The sequence below is a fragment of the Durio zibethinus genome, chromosome 2 (genome assembly GCF_047325235.1).
Source record: "Durio zibethinus cultivar Kanyao isolate XHJ-2024 chromosome 2, ASM4732523v1, whole genome shotgun sequence".
Classification (NCBI taxonomy): Eukaryota; Viridiplantae; Streptophyta; class Magnoliopsida; order Malvales; family Malvaceae; genus Durio; species Durio zibethinus.
In genome coordinates this window covers 1,010,611-1,031,820 of record NC_143163.1, presented here as the reverse complement: position 1 = coordinate 1,031,820, position 21,210 = coordinate 1,010,611, and the positions used below count along the sequence as shown (strand labels likewise).

The 21,210-nt window shown below is 31.9% G+C and overlaps 3 protein-coding genes across 3 annotated transcripts; 1 reads left to right on the top strand and 2 right to left on the bottom strand.

Moving 5' to 3' along the window:
* Window positions 1-4,490: 4,490 nt before the first annotated feature.
* On the bottom strand, window positions 4,491-5,757 carry LOC111308491 (uncharacterized). Its single transcript, XM_089742300.1, has one exon. The coding sequence runs from the start codon at window positions 5,300-5,302 to the stop codon at window positions 4,775-4,777; it is 528 nt and encodes a 175-aa protein (XP_089598426.1). The 5' UTR covers window positions 5,303-5,757; the 3' UTR covers window positions 4,491-4,774.
* A 3,468-nt stretch (window positions 5,758-9,225) lies between these two features.
* LOC111308169 (serine/threonine-protein kinase-like protein At5g23170) lies at window positions 9,226-10,953 on the bottom strand. Its single transcript, XM_022906484.2, has one exon. It carries the CDS (start codon window positions 10,559-10,561, stop codon window positions 9,491-9,493), a length of 1,071 nt encoding a protein of 356 aa, XP_022762219.1. The 5' UTR covers window positions 10,562-10,953; the 3' UTR covers window positions 9,226-9,490.
* Window positions 10,954-17,075: 6,122 nt separating this feature from the next.
* On the top strand, window positions 17,076-19,543 carry LOC111308601 (transcription factor TCP8-like). Its single transcript, XM_022907060.2, has 2 exons — window positions 17,076-19,015; window positions 19,137-19,543. Exon 1 carries the CDS (start codon window positions 17,339-17,341, stop codon window positions 18,986-18,988), a length of 1,650 nt encoding a protein of 549 aa, XP_022762795.1. The 5' UTR covers window positions 17,076-17,338; the 3' UTR covers window positions 18,989-19,015; window positions 19,137-19,543.
* Window positions 19,544-21,210: the final 1,667 nt, after the last annotated feature.

Genomic DNA, 21,210 nt, shown 5'->3' with positions numbered 1-21,210 from the left:
GAAACCGGTTCCTCGTCAATTTCTTCAGACGGGGTTCAAGAGTCAGCTAGCCATTATAAATTTGCAAGACTATACCTAGTAATACTAACTTTGGTTTAACATTTAAACAATGGAACTCTTTAACAAAAGACTAACTCAAACCGATATAGACAAAAGATTAGCTATCCCAACTAACAGTTTGATGCATTTTCCAGGTTTCAGAGGAAAACATTCGTTTGATTTGAAGGTTAAGGACAAAAGCCATCGTCTATGGGCTTTTCGCTGCTCCATCCGAAAGACAAGCTACCTTAAACCGGTGTTTTCTTCAGGCTGGCTGGAATTCAATCGCCATAACAAGCTCAGAATTGGAGATAAAATCATTTTTTGCAAGGAACAAAGGGATATTATTACTGGAGTTCAATACACAATTGAAGTGCAGAGGAAAATCACAGTACTTGGTAAGGATGTTTGGGCTGATGTGCTCTAACCTTTAGGTATTGCAGGTTTGAACCTTCCTTGTTTTTCTCTAGGGTTTTAATATTATTGATTTCTTTCCTAGTTTGGAGCTACAGTAGGATTTGAGGTTAAACCCTTAATTTTCTTAGTGGAAAAAGGTAATTATATATGTCTAGCCGGGCTCCTGGGTAAGTAGTTAATTTGGTTTCTCTTGTATACCTAGTTGCTCTTACGCTTGTTTAATTACATGTCAATATCCTAGACTCTTAATTAGGTTGTGTTTATTTATGTTTTACTAATAATTATAATATTGTAGTAAACATTTAAATTTTTGCACTTTTTAAGTTTCCATACTTCATCAACAATGTGAAAAAAAAAAATAACGATAGTGTAATTCTTTATTAGTCCTATTTATAGTACTTACAAGAAATTGTCTCAAATATATAGAGTAGGATTTTCAGTTGTATATATATGTATGATATCATATATGCCATATAAATATATATTATTTATTTATTTATTTATTTATTTATTTATAGTATGCTATGTGCGGAAGCAAATCATTATTCTACAAAAAAAAAAATCGAAAATACAATATCATAGCAGATTTCATGTACCCAAAAAAAGTCACAGCAACAAGGAAATATGAGAAATAAAGAGAGTTGGTGGCATTTATATTGAGAATGATCTTGTGGGGGTAGCCGCATCTTCTCAACGTGCCGAGTGCGCTCTTTGATAATTAATTAAGTTTCGAAGCCAAGCCACCCCTTGTAGAAATAAAAACTATGTTCAATGAACCTGCAAATGTGACAAAAACATCTCTCATGTGGGATTAAGATCAGTTAAGACGATTGTGTACGTCTTTTTCGTAAACTTGCAAACTTATAAAAAGAAATGAGTAGATAAGTATTGAACATTATAGATAGAGGCAGTTCTTAACTTATAATTTAGAAGTGATCAACTAATAATATATAATATATTTTATCTTTTTTTTAAGTGTATTTTATCATATTTATTAATATATATATATAGGCAAACAATATATTAAAAAGAACATGATAAAAGCATAAAATTATAAAATAAAAATATTATTATCACAACATTATACTTTTAATAATAACATGATTTACAATTAACTATTGAATTACTAATTACACATAATTTCTTTATTTTTCTTACAACCTAAAAGTGGAATAAAAAAGTATGATTAAATCAATTAGTAAACATTTTATCAAAAAAAAAAAAAAAACTAAATATACCTTTAAAAGAATGAAGATGAAAATTTGATATTAGAAGTATGATGTTTTTTACTCTTTTGTAAAGTAGTTCAAATATGAATTTTGTTGAAAAAAGAATTTTGTTATAGAGATCTAAAGTAAAAATAAAAGTAAAAAATATATGAAGAAATGAGTTATAGTAAGCTAAATCTTCTTTTCTCTTTCCTTAAATCATCTAAACTTCGATTTCCTTGTACTAAAAAATAAAAAAGGAAAAACATATTTGGTGTTTGGTTGAAACCTTAAATCTTGTTAAGAAAATTGAAAAGTTGATTTAACTTTTGTTAAGTTCATTTGATTGTGATTTAAAATTTGTGACAAATCTATTGATTTTAAAAATTTACAAGTAATTATTGTTTAATATAATAAATAAATAATATAAATATGATTTGAATATCTCTTAAATAATAATGTATAAATTTAATTCATAAAATATAGAATATAATAAACTTAATTTTTATTAGAAAACAAATTAAAATGCATTTTAATATGAATATATATATATATATATATATATATACACATGCTAAAAAGGGTTTCAAAAATTTAAGGGGTCAAAGCCTCCTCAGGTTATCATTATCAACCGCTCCTGGTTGTAGCAGATTCAATGAGGCAATATATATATATATATATATATATATATATATATATATATAGTTGGTGCCGACTAACATTTGAAAAAGTAAACGGCCAAGTTTTGATGATGGTGACCTGATGATGGAATCATGCATCCTCCCTTCTTTTTTTTTTTTTTTTTGGAGAAATCCCATATTTCAACGGAAATTTAAAAGATTGAATTGCCAAGTGTTGGGTCAAGCCCTTCATCAATCTAATTTATCATAGGGTATTTCCGTCATTTCAATTGATGATTCAAATTTTAATATACTTTAAACCAGAGACTTAATTTAATGGATTTGTGCTGCAGTCCATGCCCCACTAAAGCCCCATAATAATTCGATAATTGTTCATTACTTATCAAATAAACCCTTATATAAAAATTATATATATGTGTGCATTACTTTTGTTAAAATGAAATTTGTTGCATAATATAGGGACAGAAAGCAGTCCAACATTTTGTTAAGGTCTAACAAAATGGCAAAGTGACATGAAATTTTGGATAAGTTCGTCATTTCGATATCCATTTTGTAAGGGCATGTTTAATTATTCTAAACCATACAAAACCCATACCTTTTAGGTGTTCCAAAATTAGCTTTCGGTTTTGAATTAGCAGCTAAGTTATGGAGACTAGAAACAGTACTTATTATTGCTAGTCTTCATATATTTTTATGAAAAAGACATCTACGCCGGCCTTTTTAATTTAATTTAGAAGTTGTTCATCTTTTTCTTACCCCCTAATACATGCATCTAACCATCATGAAATTGAGAAAAACGTTTTGGATTTGATTATGTAAAATTAATCAACCCACCAAACTTCATCATTATTTCCCAATTAAAATATCTGCCTGGACTCTGAAGTCTCCACAAAATTTTCTTATACTTTTTAACATATATATATTAATTTATTTATATATCCCATTTGATAGCTATGCTAGCCAAGCTGGTGACGTGAATTACCAAAATCAAAATTGCATTTGCCATATATACAAGGTTGCTAAGTTTTAAGGGTGTGTTTGGATGAAGTATTTGGAAGAAAAATTTTATTTTAATTAAATAGAGTGTGTGATAATCCATGGAAATTTAATGACTTTTTTAACAATTTGTATAATTTGCATGCGGATGTTAAAAAAATCTCTTTGTCTATGCTTTGAGGAATGTAAATCATTTTACCGATTCTCTTGTCAAAATGGGTGTCAATCATATTTCACACTTGTAATTCCTTTCTTTCTTAATAAAATTTAATTTTCAAAATAAAATAAAGTTTTCAAAATTTTTAAAAATGAATTTAAAATAAAAATAAGAGAGAATTTCAAATTTTAGAAAAAAATAAAAAATGAGACGCTTATATTTTCTTTCGAAATTCCACATAAATGTGATTTTTCAAAAATTTCCAAATCTTTCATCTTTTTACTCACATGGTGCACGGTAAAAAAAACCACAAAAATTAAAATGTCATTTTATTTAACTCTAATATATTTTTATTTTTATATTATTAATAAAATTTATCTATTTTTACAAATCTCATGGCACACATATTATATATTTCTATATATATGTATTTTTTTTATCTTTAATAATATTATTCTTTTATTATTTTTTATTTCATCAAATTTTAATAGATTAAATTATTCTTTAAAAATATTTATTCAAACAAAACAATTGAAAATGCTAACATTTTTAAATGATTCATTTTTAAAAACCACTATTTTAAATTTTTTTTAAATTTAAAAATTTTCGTTAAGTGTTAACTTTATAGGCTAATAGAGTGTGTAGGCAAACTCAAAGGCAGCAGCCATTCATGTTCCCATTTCCCACAGCCCACGTCAAACTCACACCAATATTTCAATGGGAATGGACCCACATGGAAATTCTCAAATTAAAAATGCACCCTCAACATCAAGATTCAATATCAAGGTACAAGGAGGAAGAGAGAAATTAAAAATTCAAATGCAATAAATTGTCGTAGAATTTGTTTTCATAAAGTAAAAAATGGTGGCTTCAATGACTCTGGTCATGCATTAGGATTGTCGCCTCAATTAAATTAACCCAGACTTGCCTTGGGGCACCGTAAGTCAGCATTCAGTTTGAATGATGAGTAATTAATTATGATAATTTGATGATTCTATGAGATCAGAATGAGCTTGAGCTTGAGCTCGAGCATGCACGTGCTTGAAAATAATATGATATCTTGTTTCAAATTTGGGTTTTCTGTTTCACTGTCTTGTCTGTTTGTTTGCAGATCATTTAAAAAAATTAAGAAAAGAAACAGGATTTGAAGTTTAATCAAAGTTTTAGCCTTTAGCATACACATAGCACGCCCATCTTATTGAAGCACTTCATCAAGACAAAAGCTCTAACAAAAAAACATAACGTTCATCTACAACTACAACAGAGAATAAGAAGAAAAACAACAAAAGGCCAACTCTTGATTAGTTCTCCACTTTCTAGATTGCCTTGTCAATGTCTAAGGGCTGATTAATTTCATCCCCGCTGTCAGATTCAAACTTTTCTTCACCTTCATCTGGGCTTAAGGATGAGCCTTGACCTTCAATTAGATCACAATAATTTTCAAGTGTTGGTGATCGCATCAGCCATGGTGTTGGTGGTCGATGTTGAAGGACTGTTAGAGCCCGTAGGGAACAAAGGTAGTTCATAATATTGTAGTATCTGGTGTCTCGGAGATGCGGTGGAAGCAGTACTTTCCGGTGAAAGCTGCGGTGGCACCCACACGTTGCACAAAGCAAGGCTTCCTTGGTTTCGCCTTTGCCAGCTCCCTTGACAAACTTCTCACAACCATCTACGATGTAGCCTCCAATGGAGGCAACATAGTTGCGCCTACATTCCATGTATATCGCTCCACCTTGTTCAACATCGACACCTTCACTGTTGATCTCTTGGGCAGAATTGGCTCGAGCCTCAACAGCTGCATTATTCTTGTTGATCTCATCAGTGCTATTTCTTGTTTCTACCATGATGAAAGCGATAGAGAAGTGATTGAATAGTTGGACTGCCACTTATCGGCATCGGGCATTAGTAATATCTTTATAGCAAATGAAACGGCTGTCGCTCTTCTAGCAATTGTTTAACGTTGAGTTAATTGAGGTAGATTCTTTGCTAGAAGAGTGACAGGTTTGTGGTAATGGAGATAGGACGTGTCCTGCTACAATTAGAGAATCAATTTACATAGTTAAAGCTTGCCTCTTGTCTGGGTTTAACTTGATTTATGCCCAAGAAAGAGAAATCATGTATAGGAACGGGATACTTACACTCATATAACATATAAACAATATGCACCCTTACATCTCTATCCAATTCAAAACTGCATCTGTATTTCCTATTTACTCTTTACCTGCCAAGTTTATGTAATTTTCTATTTCTTTTACTGCTTATCTTTGTTTTAATGACTTTTGTCTATTTTCGATAATTCTCTTCCACAACGAGCATGTAATTATGTGTTTTTCTTATCAATATTATTCTTTTTGTTGTTCAACTCAACCATTAATTTAGAAATAATTCTGTCGATTTCCTATCAATCTAAAACTGCTTTTTATAGATTTATATCAATGTAAATTGTTGATTTCTATTATGTGTTTTGTTTGATACATTAATTATAATATAAAATCTCTTTTTTGTCAATTTCTTAATTATATATATATATATATTTTTGCCATCATAGAACTCATTTCTCTTATTAATATATCTTTTTTTTTTGTCGATTTCTTAATCATTTGTTCCCGCCGTTACATGAATCATCTCTTCTATCAGTATTTTTTTTTTTTAATGATTTGTTATAACGACATTAATTTGCTTTTTTTTATACTTTTTCTAACATACGTAGTCTTTTTTTTTTTTTTTGTGTCTTGGTGCATAACATATCTAGTCTTTATATTGCATTCCTAGCCCTTTTCGTTGAATTTTATTTTTCTAATTCCTTCTAATTTTTACTTATAGATGTATATATGCATTTCTAGCCCATTTAATGCTTTTTAAACATATAAAAACTTCAAAATAAAAGTAAAAACAGATCAAAGAATTGAATTTAGCCTTCAATCACAAAAGGTGATGTCCAAAAAATTAAAAAAAAGTAACAGAGAGTAAAAGGTATATGTATTTAAGAACATGACTCAATGTCAAATAAAAATAAATTTAATTTGGGATAGAACTAAATGTTTATGTCCTATTGGCTTTTAATATTAATAAAAACAACAATATATACATTAAAAAAATTGCAATGACGGAGGCAGTGGAATTATATCAAATCCTCACTTCGAACTAGTTTTTTTTTTTTTTATTTGAAAATTAAATAAAATGAACATTGTAATTATTTCCCTCCTATTATTTTAATTATCCAGTGCAGCAAGAGTAAAATTTTCTTCGTAAAGCCAAGGAAGATTGAAACTAATTATTAAGCTCAATTTATGTGAAAATGGTGTTTCCGACATGGTAATTAAGAGAAATATTTCTTTTCTGAACTTTAAATTTAACCCAAACTTGAATCAAACGAGAAATTAAGTTAAAGCATACAAATTAAAGAAACCCTAGTTTCAAGTATTCTTACAATTTATTCTTCCAAACCCTACATTTATTCTTAGTCTAATTCCTTGCTGTCAATGTCTCCTCCATTAATCATTTCAACTTCCTCATCATCAATTTCACTGTCTAATTCTGATATTTCTTCACTTTCTTCATCAGTCGCTGACCTTTCTTCTTCACTTCTGCTTTCAGCAATGAGCTCATGGGGCATTTCTGGTTGGGGCATGAGAGGTAGAGGTGGCTGTAGAGGCTGTGGCACTGGACGAACGAAACCGATGTATTTGAACAAGTGGTAGTGTTCGGCGTTTCGGAAATGGGTCGGAACCACTTTGCGATGGAAGCTGCTGTAGCAGCCACATGCGGCGCAACGCATGGGGTTTTCACCCGCTGCACCTTTGAGAAACTCACTAAAACCATCAACGGTGTAGCGACCAGCTGAGAGAGAAACGTGTCGTCCGCATTCCATGTAGGTGTCTCCAGCTTGTTCACCCAGTGCTTGACGGTTGATCCGACGTCTTACAGCATTGGCTCCATTGTTGCTCTGATCATTAATGTCATCCATGAGAGAAAGAGAGAGAGTAAAGTGAAGACCGAAGAGAGAGAGGGAAAAGTGATGATAATGTTTATGGCAAGTGAAACGGCTCTTTTTAAGTTAGGGCAAGGGCGCAAAGGCATCAAAAGAATCGCCAGTTGGGATTTGATTCTTGCTGGAAGAGTGACAGGTTAGCCAAAGACGTTTCTTCAGGGTATCAATGCCCCCCCAATCCCTCCCTTCTGCCACAAACACCATCGTGGTAAAAGTGAAAGGAAACAAAATGGATAACGTTTAACTTCCTTTGTTTTCGTTTCTTTTTTTGGCCAATTCTTAATCTTGTTGCTTTTCAAGTATAATAGAAAAGCACTTCATGGCCAAATCTCAATTATCATTTCAAAACTGAGCTTCATTTTTTTAGATGTTTGCCCCCTTTTGCCCGACTAGTATCAAGATATAGATTATTGTACCCATCGACCCAACGGCCCAGAAGCTGATCACATGCACCAAAAAATTTCAGAGAACGAGAATTTAGGGCCCCTACAATGGCCCAATTCTTCAATTCCACGTCAACGATGGGTTGTTTATCGCTTAACCCGTAAGTCTATTTCTCCTTTTTTTTTTTTTAAATAATAATATATTTAATACCTATTTCTCCTTTTTTTTTTAATAATAATATTTTTAACACAATACATACTGATAGTGGTAAACATATTTTAATGACCATGCGTTACCGGTTCATATTTCAAGTTACCAGTTGGTCCACTTTCTCATTTATTTCTAATTTATTATTACAACATTTGTAATCTTTAGAGACTAGGGATGGCAAACCCTTCCGCAACCGAAAAATTTTGATTCGATTCAATTATTTAAAATTAATTTTTTTTTAAATTAATTTTAAATTGAGTAACAATAAAAAATTTTTAAAATCAAATTTTATACAAATTCGTTTCGACTTGACCTAATATATATTTATAAAAAATTATTTTTAATTTTTTATTTAATTTATATTTATATATGTTTATATTTATTTAAATTTATATTTATATTAAAAATAATATTTTATTAATTTTAAATCAGATCAAATCGAATATAATTTTATATAATATTAAATTAAATCAAATTTAGATATAATATAATTTAAAAAATTAAGTTGCATCGAATTCTAATATTATGGATATAAAATAAAATTAAATTCGAGACAAGAAAAATTTGTCCTACCTAACCCGTTAATATTTCTATGAGAAATTGGATTTCCCTCAACATATGTCTTTCAATGGAGGTAAAGAACTAGTTTCTTGCTGTTTTTTAAACTTACCATTTCTATTTGTGTATCTTTCACTCACCTTCCTCACTTATCACCGCACATGAGAATCTCGAGAACAGCAAGAACAACCTAGTAGGACTATTTCAGTTATTGAAACATAGTTTGTCAGTAATTAATTAAAATTTTCATTGAAATAAAAACTCAAAGTCAATCAATTATTTAGTAATCAGGTATGATCAAAACAAAACATTCGATACATTCATAATTAATAATATTAATAAGAGATCAATATAAATAATATTTGAATATAAAATTATTTATAAAGAATTTGATTGAATTTGACCAAATAAGTTAATAATTTATTGATAGTTTTTGCCTTATTTTGGTTATGTTATCCTTATATATATATAATATATATATATATATATAAATGGTTTCATTTGTTCAATTTTGGTTATGTTATCCTTATATATATAAATGGTTTCATTTGTTCAATTTGAATAGATAAAGCTACAATTGAGAGAATGTCAAAATGAAAACTTAACAAGGCAAAACAATAACTATTATACAGAAAGGGGGCCAATGATCCATTCAAAAAGCAAAATGCCAATGCTCCAAAACAAAAAGTATATATATTAAAAAGATGAAAAAGGAAGTGAGTATTGACATCGACAATGAATAAGAGGGCAACAAACAAAGAGTTCTTATATTCTCTGCCTACCAACTTTTTGGGAATCTTCTGTTTGGAATGCATTATATATCGACAAAGGCAACCAACTACGCGAGTTCATTCGACTCACAAATACCAAGTCAACTCAGCTTCACCACTCATTTCAATGTAACATCTGCTAATATATCCTTTAGTAACATTTTCCCTCTCGAAACGTCGCTATTAACATCACCTTGGTGGATTGCATGAATAGCCCCGCATTTTCTAGTCATTTTTCGCCGCCGCCTGATTAGAATCAAGTTATGTAAGATGCTAGTCCAAGCAGTACTAATGGTTCTGACTCTTTCAATGGAACAAGTCTCCATTGCCATAATAATTTCTCCAATTGTAGGACGGCAATCTTCATTCTCTGACAAACAACGTGATGCCACGCTCAATATTCTCCTGATCATGCCTTTCATGTACGTTGGAAATGGTATTCTGGGGTCGCAGATTTCCATCACCCTTTGCTTTTCCACTAATGGAATTGCCCATTCAACTATTGAAGCCGGTGCTTTAGTGACATCAATGACTTTTCTACAGCTAATAATTTCTAAGAAAACAACCCCTAAACTAAACACGTCGTTTTTAGTGCTTAGTTTGTGAGGGGCGGTGTAACAAGGGTCCAAGTACCCAATAGTACCGGCTGGTTGAGTCGCCTGACTCAACGAGCCTGCTGGCAAGATTGCGAGTCCAAAATCAGCCAATTTAGCAGTCCAGCTTGAATCAAACAGAATATTTGCAGATTTAATATCTCTATGAATAACCAAAGGCTTGCCTTCATGGAGGAACTGAACCGCCCTTGCGATTTGCATAGCGATCTCTACACGTTTAGGCCACGGGGGTGGGGTGGCTGCAACATGTAACAAATCATGCAATGAACCATTAGGCATCAACTCCATCACCAAAAGCTTGTCGTTCTTGGCAGTGTCTTGAGCGGCAGCTCCAAGAAAGCTGATGATGTGAGAACTTTCCCGTAAAGATGACAATATAAATATTTCATTTTCTAGCTTCTTCAAGTTGTCAAGTTGTGTCTCAACACCACTGATGGATGATCTCTTTACGGCTACCACTTGGTTATCTTGAAGAATGCATTGGTAGACCGCTCCATGGCTGCCTTTGCCTATCAGTCTTGATGGAGAGAAACTTTGGGTCGCTATCACAAGTTGTTCATAATCAAACTCCACCATTTCCTTCTCTTTTTCTTTCTGCTGATCTCCTTGATTTCCCTTCTACTTGCTTTGAATTGTTTTAGCTTCTTGTTTGTTCATTTAGAAAGAATAAGCTTCAATTGGAGATGAGAATGCCATCAAAGGGAATAAGTGGGGTTTTCTTGTGGGTCGTTGATATTCTTCAATATGTAAAGAAAAAGCAGATTGTAGAAGGCAGAGAATAAAGGAGCTTTGGGGGGCATGAAAAGGGAAAACTATAATGGAGATATTATTGAAAGAAGAAAAAGTAAAAGAAAGAGAATGAAGAAGTTGGAGAACATCCAAAAGAAAGTCCTAGTTTAAAAGAAGTGTTCTGACGAGGATGTATGAGTTGCTGCTCCATTATCTCGTTCTGGGGTCCCTCTCTTCTCCTTTCTTTTCTTTTTTTTTTTAATTTTTCCATATCTTATCACTCTAATGCAAAAAAAAAATGAAATTAAAGAATCATTGTTTGTTTCTGCCCCCCCCCCCCCCCCCCAAAAAAAAATCATTGTGTCAATGTCAATCTTAGCCTTAGGTATACGAATTTAAGTATAGAATTTTATATACTTTTTTTCTTTTAATCACAAATAATAAGCTTTATAGTAATACTAGTTGTAGTTTTTAAAGAATATAAGAAAATTTTAAAAAATAAAATAAAACACTTTGGTGAATAAATCAAATAGTAGTATACTATGTAATTAAATTCTTATCTGGTGCCATGCATACGTTCACCAATGACCTAAAAATAGAAACTAAAATAAATCTGATTTTTCCGCAGGACAAATAGGATTAAATTGGGCTAGGACCATGGCTTAGTTTTCCCTTCAAGCCCGCATTCATTATCCGATTGATTATCGAAGTGGTAATTGGCCGCGATGGTTTGGATCAAGCCCACCTATAAGTCTTATCCCATTAAGCCTAATCTGCCGAAAGAACACTAGGTTGAGGCCCATCTTTCCTAGCCCACTCAATATTATGCCCAATTAAATCTAAGATTGATCAATGAAAATCATTTTTCGGGTGATTCTAATGTATGATTTTCCAAATGAAAATCATTGATTACATTGTACGTCCATTAAAATAGGAAGTACAAGGCCTAAAGAACATGAGCAATATATTATTTTAGTTTAGCGCTGAGTAGCTAGTAATGCAAACTCATAATAAACCCGTATTTTACTTTTAATTTTAATAATTATAATTTAATCTCAAATATACTCAAATATTATTATTGCAAGTGAATTTAAATATGAGAATCGAATGAGCCAATTAGTTGATTTCAAAATTAATGCTACACTGTATAATATTTGAAATTGAGGAAGGCATTTCGTTAAGCTAAGTTCAAATCAACGTGGAAATATGGATTTCCGGATAAGGGAATATGTCGGGGGGTGGTCCCCGACGCAGACCAAGGACAAGCCCTTGCTCCCCTCGTAGTTGGTTGCTCTCTCTCACACGCCTCTCTTTAAAGCGTCGTGTCATTGACCCAGTGTTTTCGCCGTGAATGATAAGGAAAACACCTCTTTTTTTTTTTTTTCTTCTTTTTCTTATCAATTCCCGCCGTGGAATTTCAGAAACGGTGAAAAAGATTACACCTAAAAAGAAACAAACAAAACTTTATCAAACCAGTTAGGGACTGTTAAAGCGCACGTGACCTGCATGTGCGTTCAATTTGTTGTTAAATCTGTATAATCATTCACACCTCAGCTATTTTTTCCATAGTTGTTTGTGCATTTTCATTTTTTCAGTCTGACCCCAAAATTGCAATTTGGAGCATTTGTTTCCTCTATTAAAAAATTGTTCCAATAAAAAGTGCAAGAAAACAAATTTTGTTGGTCTCTATTTATGTATATTTGAGAGTCGTATTGTCACATAAGTACATAAGAGTGAAAAGAAATTAAAAAAATTTAAAATCAATTTAAAATCATAATATTTAATTTGTATTTTTTATTTGATTTAAATTAAATTTAAATATTAAATATATATTAAGTTCGAATTGAATTTTAGATAAAAAAAAAATCGAATTGAATTATATATTTTTATTAATTTTTATATATTTTTTAAATTTTTATAAAATAAAAATTATAATTTTATATCAAATTTTATTTAAATATATAAAAATTTTATATTGAGAATATATAAAATCAAAAAAATTAATTTTAAAAATTAATAAATCAAATCAAATTGATAAAATTTTATTTAATTCAGATTATATCGTATAATAAATCAATTTAAATTCAGATAAAATTTTAAATTTTTATAATATTATATAATATTTAAAAATTAAACCAAATTTAATTTGATCTAATAGGTATTACTCTTACAAATACACAATTCTCACTCTCTAAAATAAAAAAATAAAAAAAACAAATTCTTTAAATAAAATATTAATATTTAATCTTGATTTTTTTTGTTAAAACTGATATTTAATTTAACACTCGATCCATAATGCTTTGTAACATGACAATTTAGCTAATAAGCAAAGTCTATCATATTCTCTCTGGTGAAAAAAACTTTTCAAATTATTATAAGTGATAAGTTGTGATCAGCAATAATTTTTGAAGAAAAAGATGGAGCAACGCTGAAGTTATGAATTTTAAAGTCTTCAATTTGTATCAACATCTCCGAGGCTGCAAGTGAACACTTTTAGAAAAGGCTAAGCTAACTCACTTGACGCCTTTATATTACGCATGTTTCCATTACTCTTTAAGTTTGTTAAAGTAAAAGGGTCTGGTAATTAATTAGAATGCTTTTCCAGCACCTTCTTTCATCGTTTCTCCTTTTTTAATTGTATGACGTGTTGTTCTCATCAATCAACATTTCACACTACTTCCATCACCATCAATTTTTACATATACATATCTCATTATCTCCACTATATATAAAAATAAATTATAACTACATAATATAATTTGAGGGGATTCGATTGAAGTATACATGTTCATAAGCTGAGGTAATTGTATTCGATTTTCATTTAAAAAAAAAATCAATTTTCCATTTTTGTTGATGAAAAAGGGATTGCTTTTTATATATAAATATATATATGGTGGGGGTGGGGTAATGATTAATGAATAAAGAAAAAAAGGAATTTAGTTATCGTCAATTTCAACTCGATTTATCTATGGCTTTGGCTAATTAGAGTTGAATGTGACATTGGAAAAACTCTAATATCCAAAAATAATGATTAAAATTTAAATTTTAACAACTTTGAGTATAAAAAAAATTATCTTTAATGTATAAATTGATGAATATATAGTACTCCTATTTGTATAGCACGCATTAACTTTTTGACGAATTGAAAAGAAAAAAAAAATGGTTGAAACGCAAGATTTTGAATTATTGTTTCAGAAATTACAATCAATATTTTGAAATTATTGTGTTATTGATTAGGATGGGACTGATCTCTTTCAAGAAGGCGGTCAAATTGGTCCTGCCTGCATCATCGTAAATGTATCCACATGTGTTGATCAAAGTACATCAAGAGCCCTATCAATGGCGACAATGATGCATGTAAATTTTCTTTTTCTTTTTTTTTTCTACTTATGGAGTGAAAAACCAATGTACCCAAATGCAAGTATCATTCTCTAAAGCTTATTTATTTACTGCAATTTAACTTTTACAGTCCATTTAAGGGGAGGCGGATCTAAATTTACTGTGAAGTCAGTGAAGCCTGGCAGTTTCTTGATTGTATTTTCACTGTTTTTTAGAAGGAAAAGAAGTAAAAGGACAAAAGGGTAAAGTTAATGGGAACAGAAAGAAATGAAAAATGTCATTGAGGAAGCTAGGCTAATAGGCTATGGTAAAAATTAATTTGACAAAAGAGTGCATGAATAATTAAGAGGCCTTTAATGAGAAACCAGTCCAAATGTGTAAGGGCTGAATAATTCTGACAGCGCTGTGACACCACCATTATTTTGGACTGTGAATTAATTTAAAATTGAATTTGTTAGTTGGAATAGTATTGAAGAGGAAAATAGATAAATTGAAAAAGAAAAGAAAAGGATCGGAGAGGTCTTTATCAAGAACCCCGTTTTCCATGGAGCACCAAACAAAGAGAGTATGATGTATGAATAGTAATTCCCACTGTGACCACTGTCTTTGCCTGTCAAGCATTACAGTAAATTTAATTGCAAACAATCCTTACTCTTGTTCACATCTATATCCCCGTTCTAAATGTCCTTATTCATAATTTGATATAAATCCAAATCTTATATCTTAAGAGAAGGATTTTTTTTTAATTTTGAAAGAAGAGAAATTTAGATTCTAATTTTAATTGAGAATATATATTTATCATTAAATTAAATATTCAAATATTATTAATAATTATATAATTTATTGATAAAATATCAAAATTTTAATTAATAAGTAAAATTAAATCTCTATAACTTCAAATATTAAAATAATAATTGTGAGGAATTTAACCATAACATGGGTAAGTTTTGCAACTTCTAAATGAGAGGGAGAAAGCAAAAATCTATGGTTCTTCACTATTTTAAAATTATTTGTTGAATTAAATATTGTTTAAGATGATAGGAACAAAGATGTGGGTCGGATTTGTATGGTTATTAAAGGAATTAATAATAAATAGATAAGATGATTATCTGTTCAAATTGGAACTTTTTTTTTTTTTTTAAAGGAAAAAAGAGGGGCGATGTGGGTACTGGCTGGCTGATTAGTGCTGTGAGATTATAATAATAGTAGTAATACTTATTTGTTTTACTTTTTGTTTGTTTGAGATACAAGGAAAGTTAGAATGATGTGGGCACCTCCACTTCCAAGGGGCTTTTTAAACCTAATGATGAGTAGAGAAAACTGTACTTTGGCAAAGACATATCATTATACCCAAAACTCCATTCTTTTGTCTAATTTTTAAGTACTATGAATTCTGGTAAGTATACCTTTAGAAATAATTTATTGTGTTTGATATGTGAACTGGGGAAGGAAGATACGTACATGTAAATTTATATAAGTGTAACTTTTAATTGGTGCATGGTCAAAACCAGCTAGCACCATGATTCATGCACAAACATTAGGGTTTAATCACTTTGCATTAATATTTTTTTTTAGTTTTGCTGAAAGAGATCTGAAATGTGCAGTGACAGATGTTTTTTGCATTTCAAATTGCAGCTTTTTCATGGATTTTATTCGCGCATGCAACAACATATGAAAATTGACAAACTTTAACTAAAAAAAGTAGTACTACTACTTACATTTTAAGTTTTGTTTTTTCTATTGTTATTTTTTATAAAAGAATAAATATTAAAATTTAAATATTATATTTACTAGATATTATTTTTGTAAAATAATAGTATAAATTAAAATTCTTCTATCAATACCCAAGTACAATGTTTAATTGTAGAAAGAAACAAATTTAACAAAGGTCTAGTTTCTAATAGCACATGTTAAAATATTGTTGTTTTCTATCTTACCTTATCTTCATTTTTTCTCCATTTATTGTTTTTGGATTAACCCCTTTCATAATTTAATGTTTTAATATGTATTAGAAATGTGTGTATAGAAAACTAGTAGTTTTTTTTCATTAAACACGTTGGAGTTTGGCCTCTTCCCACTTCCCATGATATGTGTAAGAAGGCCATTTGGTCTTTTAACAAAAAATAAGTTGACAGCTTATCAAAGGAGGGGGGTGCCCATGTTGACAGCAATCCAAAAGAAAAAGACAAATAAATAAAAAAAATAGAAAGATAACAGACTGTGGGGTTGGTTTGGGATGAGCTGTCCTACTGCATTAGATGCTGTATCTAATGCTTACCTGAACTGCCCAGTTACTGACTGCATCTGCATGCCCCTGGACTCTCTCAAACACCCTCTTCGGCCTCTTCTCTTATTTACCACAACACCTTTTCTCTTTTATTAAAGCCACAAAAAAATTTTTTTTGGTCATAATTCACTCTCTTGTAAACCTTAATTGGAAACAAAGAAAATTTAACAACGCCAGGATTTCAAAAGCCAAAGAAAAGAGTTGAAACCCCCCAAAAAAAAGTTTGTGTCCTGTATTTTTCCTGGTGATCTGCAAAAGAGTGCTTTTTCTGCACATGATCAGCAGGAGTTAGTGAAAAAAAATAACAGAGATAGACGGGGTGAAAATGAGATCTCGTTTGTCCATCGTGGAGTATATATAGAGAGGATTAGAGGTAAAGTTTGGAAGTATATTCAGACAAATGATCTGGGCACATCAATCTCTGTCTGAAACAACTGGTGAAAGGACAAAGACAATGTTGTCCACAAAGTAGACAGGCTTTGTCGAATGAAACTAAGGATAGAATGGGAGTTTTACATTATGGAACACTTCAAAGTGGAAGTCTAGATTGTGAAACTCATGGGAGTGGACATAGCTGAGCTGGGGAAGGGGGTATATTTTTGTTTGTAAAAACAAAGGCCGATTTTTAACATTCCTTTACGAGACCCCACGAGTGGACTTCTGCTACATTTTTTCGCCCCCACTAGGTCCCCCACCTGCTTCTATCTAAAGCCAGCCTCTTAGCCTGCGCTCCTCTCTCTCTTAGCTCAGGCAAAGACAACAGTTGTTCAGAAAGCAAAAGAACCCCACAAACTCTTAGTCCTACTTAGGTCCAGACCCTGCAAAAAACATTAACACTTTCTCTCTCTCTGTCTCTCGAAAACAAAGATGACTTGGAGAGACCGAGAACAAGAGAAAAGATGGGGTTGACGATGGATCAACTTTGAAATCAAAAATCAAAAAAACATTTTAGTATAAAAATAAAAATCACCCCTTTCAAAACCTGGAAACCCCACCAAATGGAACTCACAGATTTGCAAAGCAATAAGCAAACCAACAACACTAACGACAATTCTACAGAACCCCACCATCAGTCTATCCACCACCATCATCAGCAGCACCACCACCACCACTTCCAGCATCAAAAACAGTCATCTTCTCCTCACTTTGGGGTCCCTTTTGATGGCACCAGATCTTCAGCTCCTTCTTCTGGCCACCCTTTTGATATGGGCTCCATCTCTCACCTTCACCCCCACCATCACCACCATCTTCTTCATCCTCCTTCTTCCACAGCTACGACAACAACAACGTCGCCTCTCTCCTCTTCTTCTTCCTCCTCTTCCTCTTCTTCAATTTCTACCACTACAACCAACCCACCTCAACTCGTTGACGCTTCTCTTGCTATTGCTACCAGATCTACTTCTCTCAACATCGATTCCACAAAGAAGAATGAACCAAACTTGCCACTTTCATCTACGACGACTACGACACCAACAACGACGACCACAGCTAACCCACCAGTGAAACGCTGCACCAAGGATCGCCACACCAAAGTCGATGGTCGCGGCCGCCGTATCAGAATGCCAGCTACTTGTGCGGCTAGGGTTTTTCAATTGACAAGAGAATTAGGTCATAAATCTGATGGGGAAACAATTGAATGGCTTTTACAACAAGCTGAACCAGCGATAATAGCAGCCACTGGAACTGGTACTATACCAGCCAATTTTTCATCTCTTAATGTTTCGTTAAGAAGTAGTGGATCCACGCTTTCAGCACCACCTTCAAAATCTGCTCCTCACTCGTTTCATAATGCTTTAGCTTTGGCTTCTCATCATCATCACCCTTATGAAGTAGGGTTTTCTCATAGCGCTTTGTTGGGTTTTCACCAGCAGCAGCAGCAGCAACAGCAACATCATCTTCTAACAGCAGATCAAATAGCTGAGGCTTTACCTGGAGGAGGTGGTGGTGGTGGTGGAGATAGTGGAAATTCAAGTGAGAATTATATGAGGAAACGTTTTAGAGAGGACTTGTTTAAGGATGATAATCAGCAACAAGGTGCAAGTGGTAGTGGCGGCGGAGGTGGGAGCGGAGACGGATCCCCTATTAAGGCTTTTAAAAGTGGTTTAAGTCAATTGCCTAAACCACAACAAGATACTGGATCTTCGGGCCTACTTCGGCCATCAAATATCCTGCCCGGCACTGCCATGTGGGCCGTGGCACCAGCTCCTAGCAGTGGAGCGGGAAGTACGTTTTGGATGCTGCCCGTGACTGCTGGTGCTGGTGGCCCGTCAGTGGCCACAGGTGCATCCGGGGCTGGTCCTTCTGATCAACCCCAGATGTGGCCTTTTGGAACAGCAAGTCCAGCAAGTGGGAATACATTGCAAGCACCATTACATTTTGTACCAAGATTTAATCTTCCAGGTAATGTTGAATTCCAAGGTGGTCGAGCGAGTCCTTTGCAATTGGGTTCGATGTTAATGCAGCAACAACCTTCTCAGCATCTTGGGTTAGGAATGTCTGAGTCTAATTTGGGCATGTTGGCTGCTCTTAATGCCTATTCTAGAGGTGGTTCAAATATTAATTCAGAGCAAAATAATCCACTGGAACATCCTCAACACCAGCTTCAAGGTACAGATAGTGGAGATGAAGACCCAAATAATTCTCAATGATGGCCAGAGAATTAAATTTACAAGTTGGTTAGTAGGCTTTTAATTCCCATATATGAAAGATTGATGCCTTTGATTTTTTTTTTCTTTAAGAAAATACATTCGATTATATAGGAGCAGGAACTAGAGATTTCTGGGTTTGTTTATGCAGATGTGGAACGTGAAGTTTGTGATGAGCTGAGTGCATGAAACATTTTAGTGGATTGTCATCTGGAGAGAAATTAAGGTTCTATTAGGTGCCATTGTTAGGTTTTGTTTGTTCATTTGATTTTGATTTTTGAATTTTTGTAGCTAGGTTTTGATGTGGTGAAGTTTGGCTTTGTAATTTCAGTTGTTGTCCGAATGGGACCTGATCATAGGGAACAGGAATGAGAGAGAGTTGTTTGTATAGGAGGATATTTGTTTGTGTTGATTACAATATTATTGCTATCATTTGCTTTGTTTGTATGAGGAATTTGAAAAAAAAAACAAAAAACAAAATAACGAAAACAAAATGAATTGAGGTAAACAAAAAAAAAAAAAACTCAATTGTTTTGTTATAAATTATTAGTTTTTGCATGATTTGTTTTCTTGTTCCTTCTCTACCTCCTTCAATGAATCTATCTCTTTCAAATCGGCAAAATATAGAAATGAACAGAAGGGCATTAGCTTATCATTTTCATTGAATTGGTGGAAAACCAGCTTGTTGGTGTGAAGTATGAACTATGAACTATGAACTATAAGCCTGAACTTCTTCAGAAAGTAATCTAAAAGAAATGGACAGAGAAGAATTGAAGAAAAGCTTTATTTGTGAAGAGAGATTAAACAATTCCATAAAGAGTCTATTTACCCCTTTCCTTCTCAAGTTTCAAAGAGATCCAGAAAGCATGTCAATTTGGTTTTTTTTTTCTTTTACCTTCCGAGACATTGCCATTTTTTAAGCTGTCTTTCAACTTGCCTATAATAAAAATTACTTTTTATTTAGTGTTATTATTATTACATACTGAAAGCATATCCATGCCTTGCTTTCCTCATCAGTATTTTCTGCCTGTGAAATTAGGCATGCTTCATGTTTTTTAAACTAAGCAGCCCCACTTCTCCTGTCTGGTTTCCCTGATTTCCAGGAAAAAAAAAGCTTATTTTACTTGGGATTTTGCTTGCCAACGCACCAAACTGCTTAAAACATCAATACACATTCAAAAAAACTGGAAATAAATGAAATGAGAATGTTTTATAACATTAATCAATGTCGATGCTATATTTTTTTTCTAAATGAGGAAAGAATTAAATTTATTTTCTTGGATTTTGAGAACCTTTTTACATTTAAGGCTTTGTACTGAAGAAAGATTTAGGAGATGCAATAACCTTTGTGTATTTTGAAGATGACTTTGATCCATTGAGTTCTATTAAATTGCAAAGTGCAAACCCACTCTCCCATGTACTTTCCTTTTTTTTTTTTTTTTTTTTTCAGTTTTCTTGCAAAACCCAGAATCACTTTTGTTTTGACTTGTACAATTTCTTTCATATGACGTTCTTGTTTTCATTGCTTAATCATTTTCTCCACACCATTTTGATCATTTTTTTTTGCATTACCACTCGTCAGGATTTGTTGCTATTTATGTTCTGACCCCATCAAGTTTGGCTGCTCGTTTCCGCATTAAACGCTAATTAACATTGATTTAATTTTGTTTTCTAATCAAACACAAAAGAAAGAATTCATCACAGTCAAAGAAGCTCTAATTTTAATCTTAAAAACAAAGGTTGAGATTGGAAGTTATATGATAAATATTCTGATTTTTTAGCTTTATTAATGAAAATCTCACTACATTCAAGTTAAAGGTGCAGCCAAGTTAATGTGCCCCATGACAGACAACCATGTGAGTGTCCCTGCTAATCATCATTAAAGTCTAAAAATAATTAGGAATTTTTATGACTCTTCAATTTCAAATGTTCATTGAAACTTTCACATGTGAACTTAGTACCAATAAAAATAGACATGAAAATCTAAAATATAATAAGTTAATATTATAGGAAAATAGTAAAAAAATAAAAATAATACGATTTAAAATTTAAAATATATATATATGAATTTAATAAAATAAAAAAAAGTTTATATTTTCATATCAATACCAATTATGATATATTTTTTGTGTAAAATATAATATAAATATATAAATTATTAATATTTTACACAACACAAAAATTAAATTATCATATCTAAATAAAAATGACCTATTATTATTATT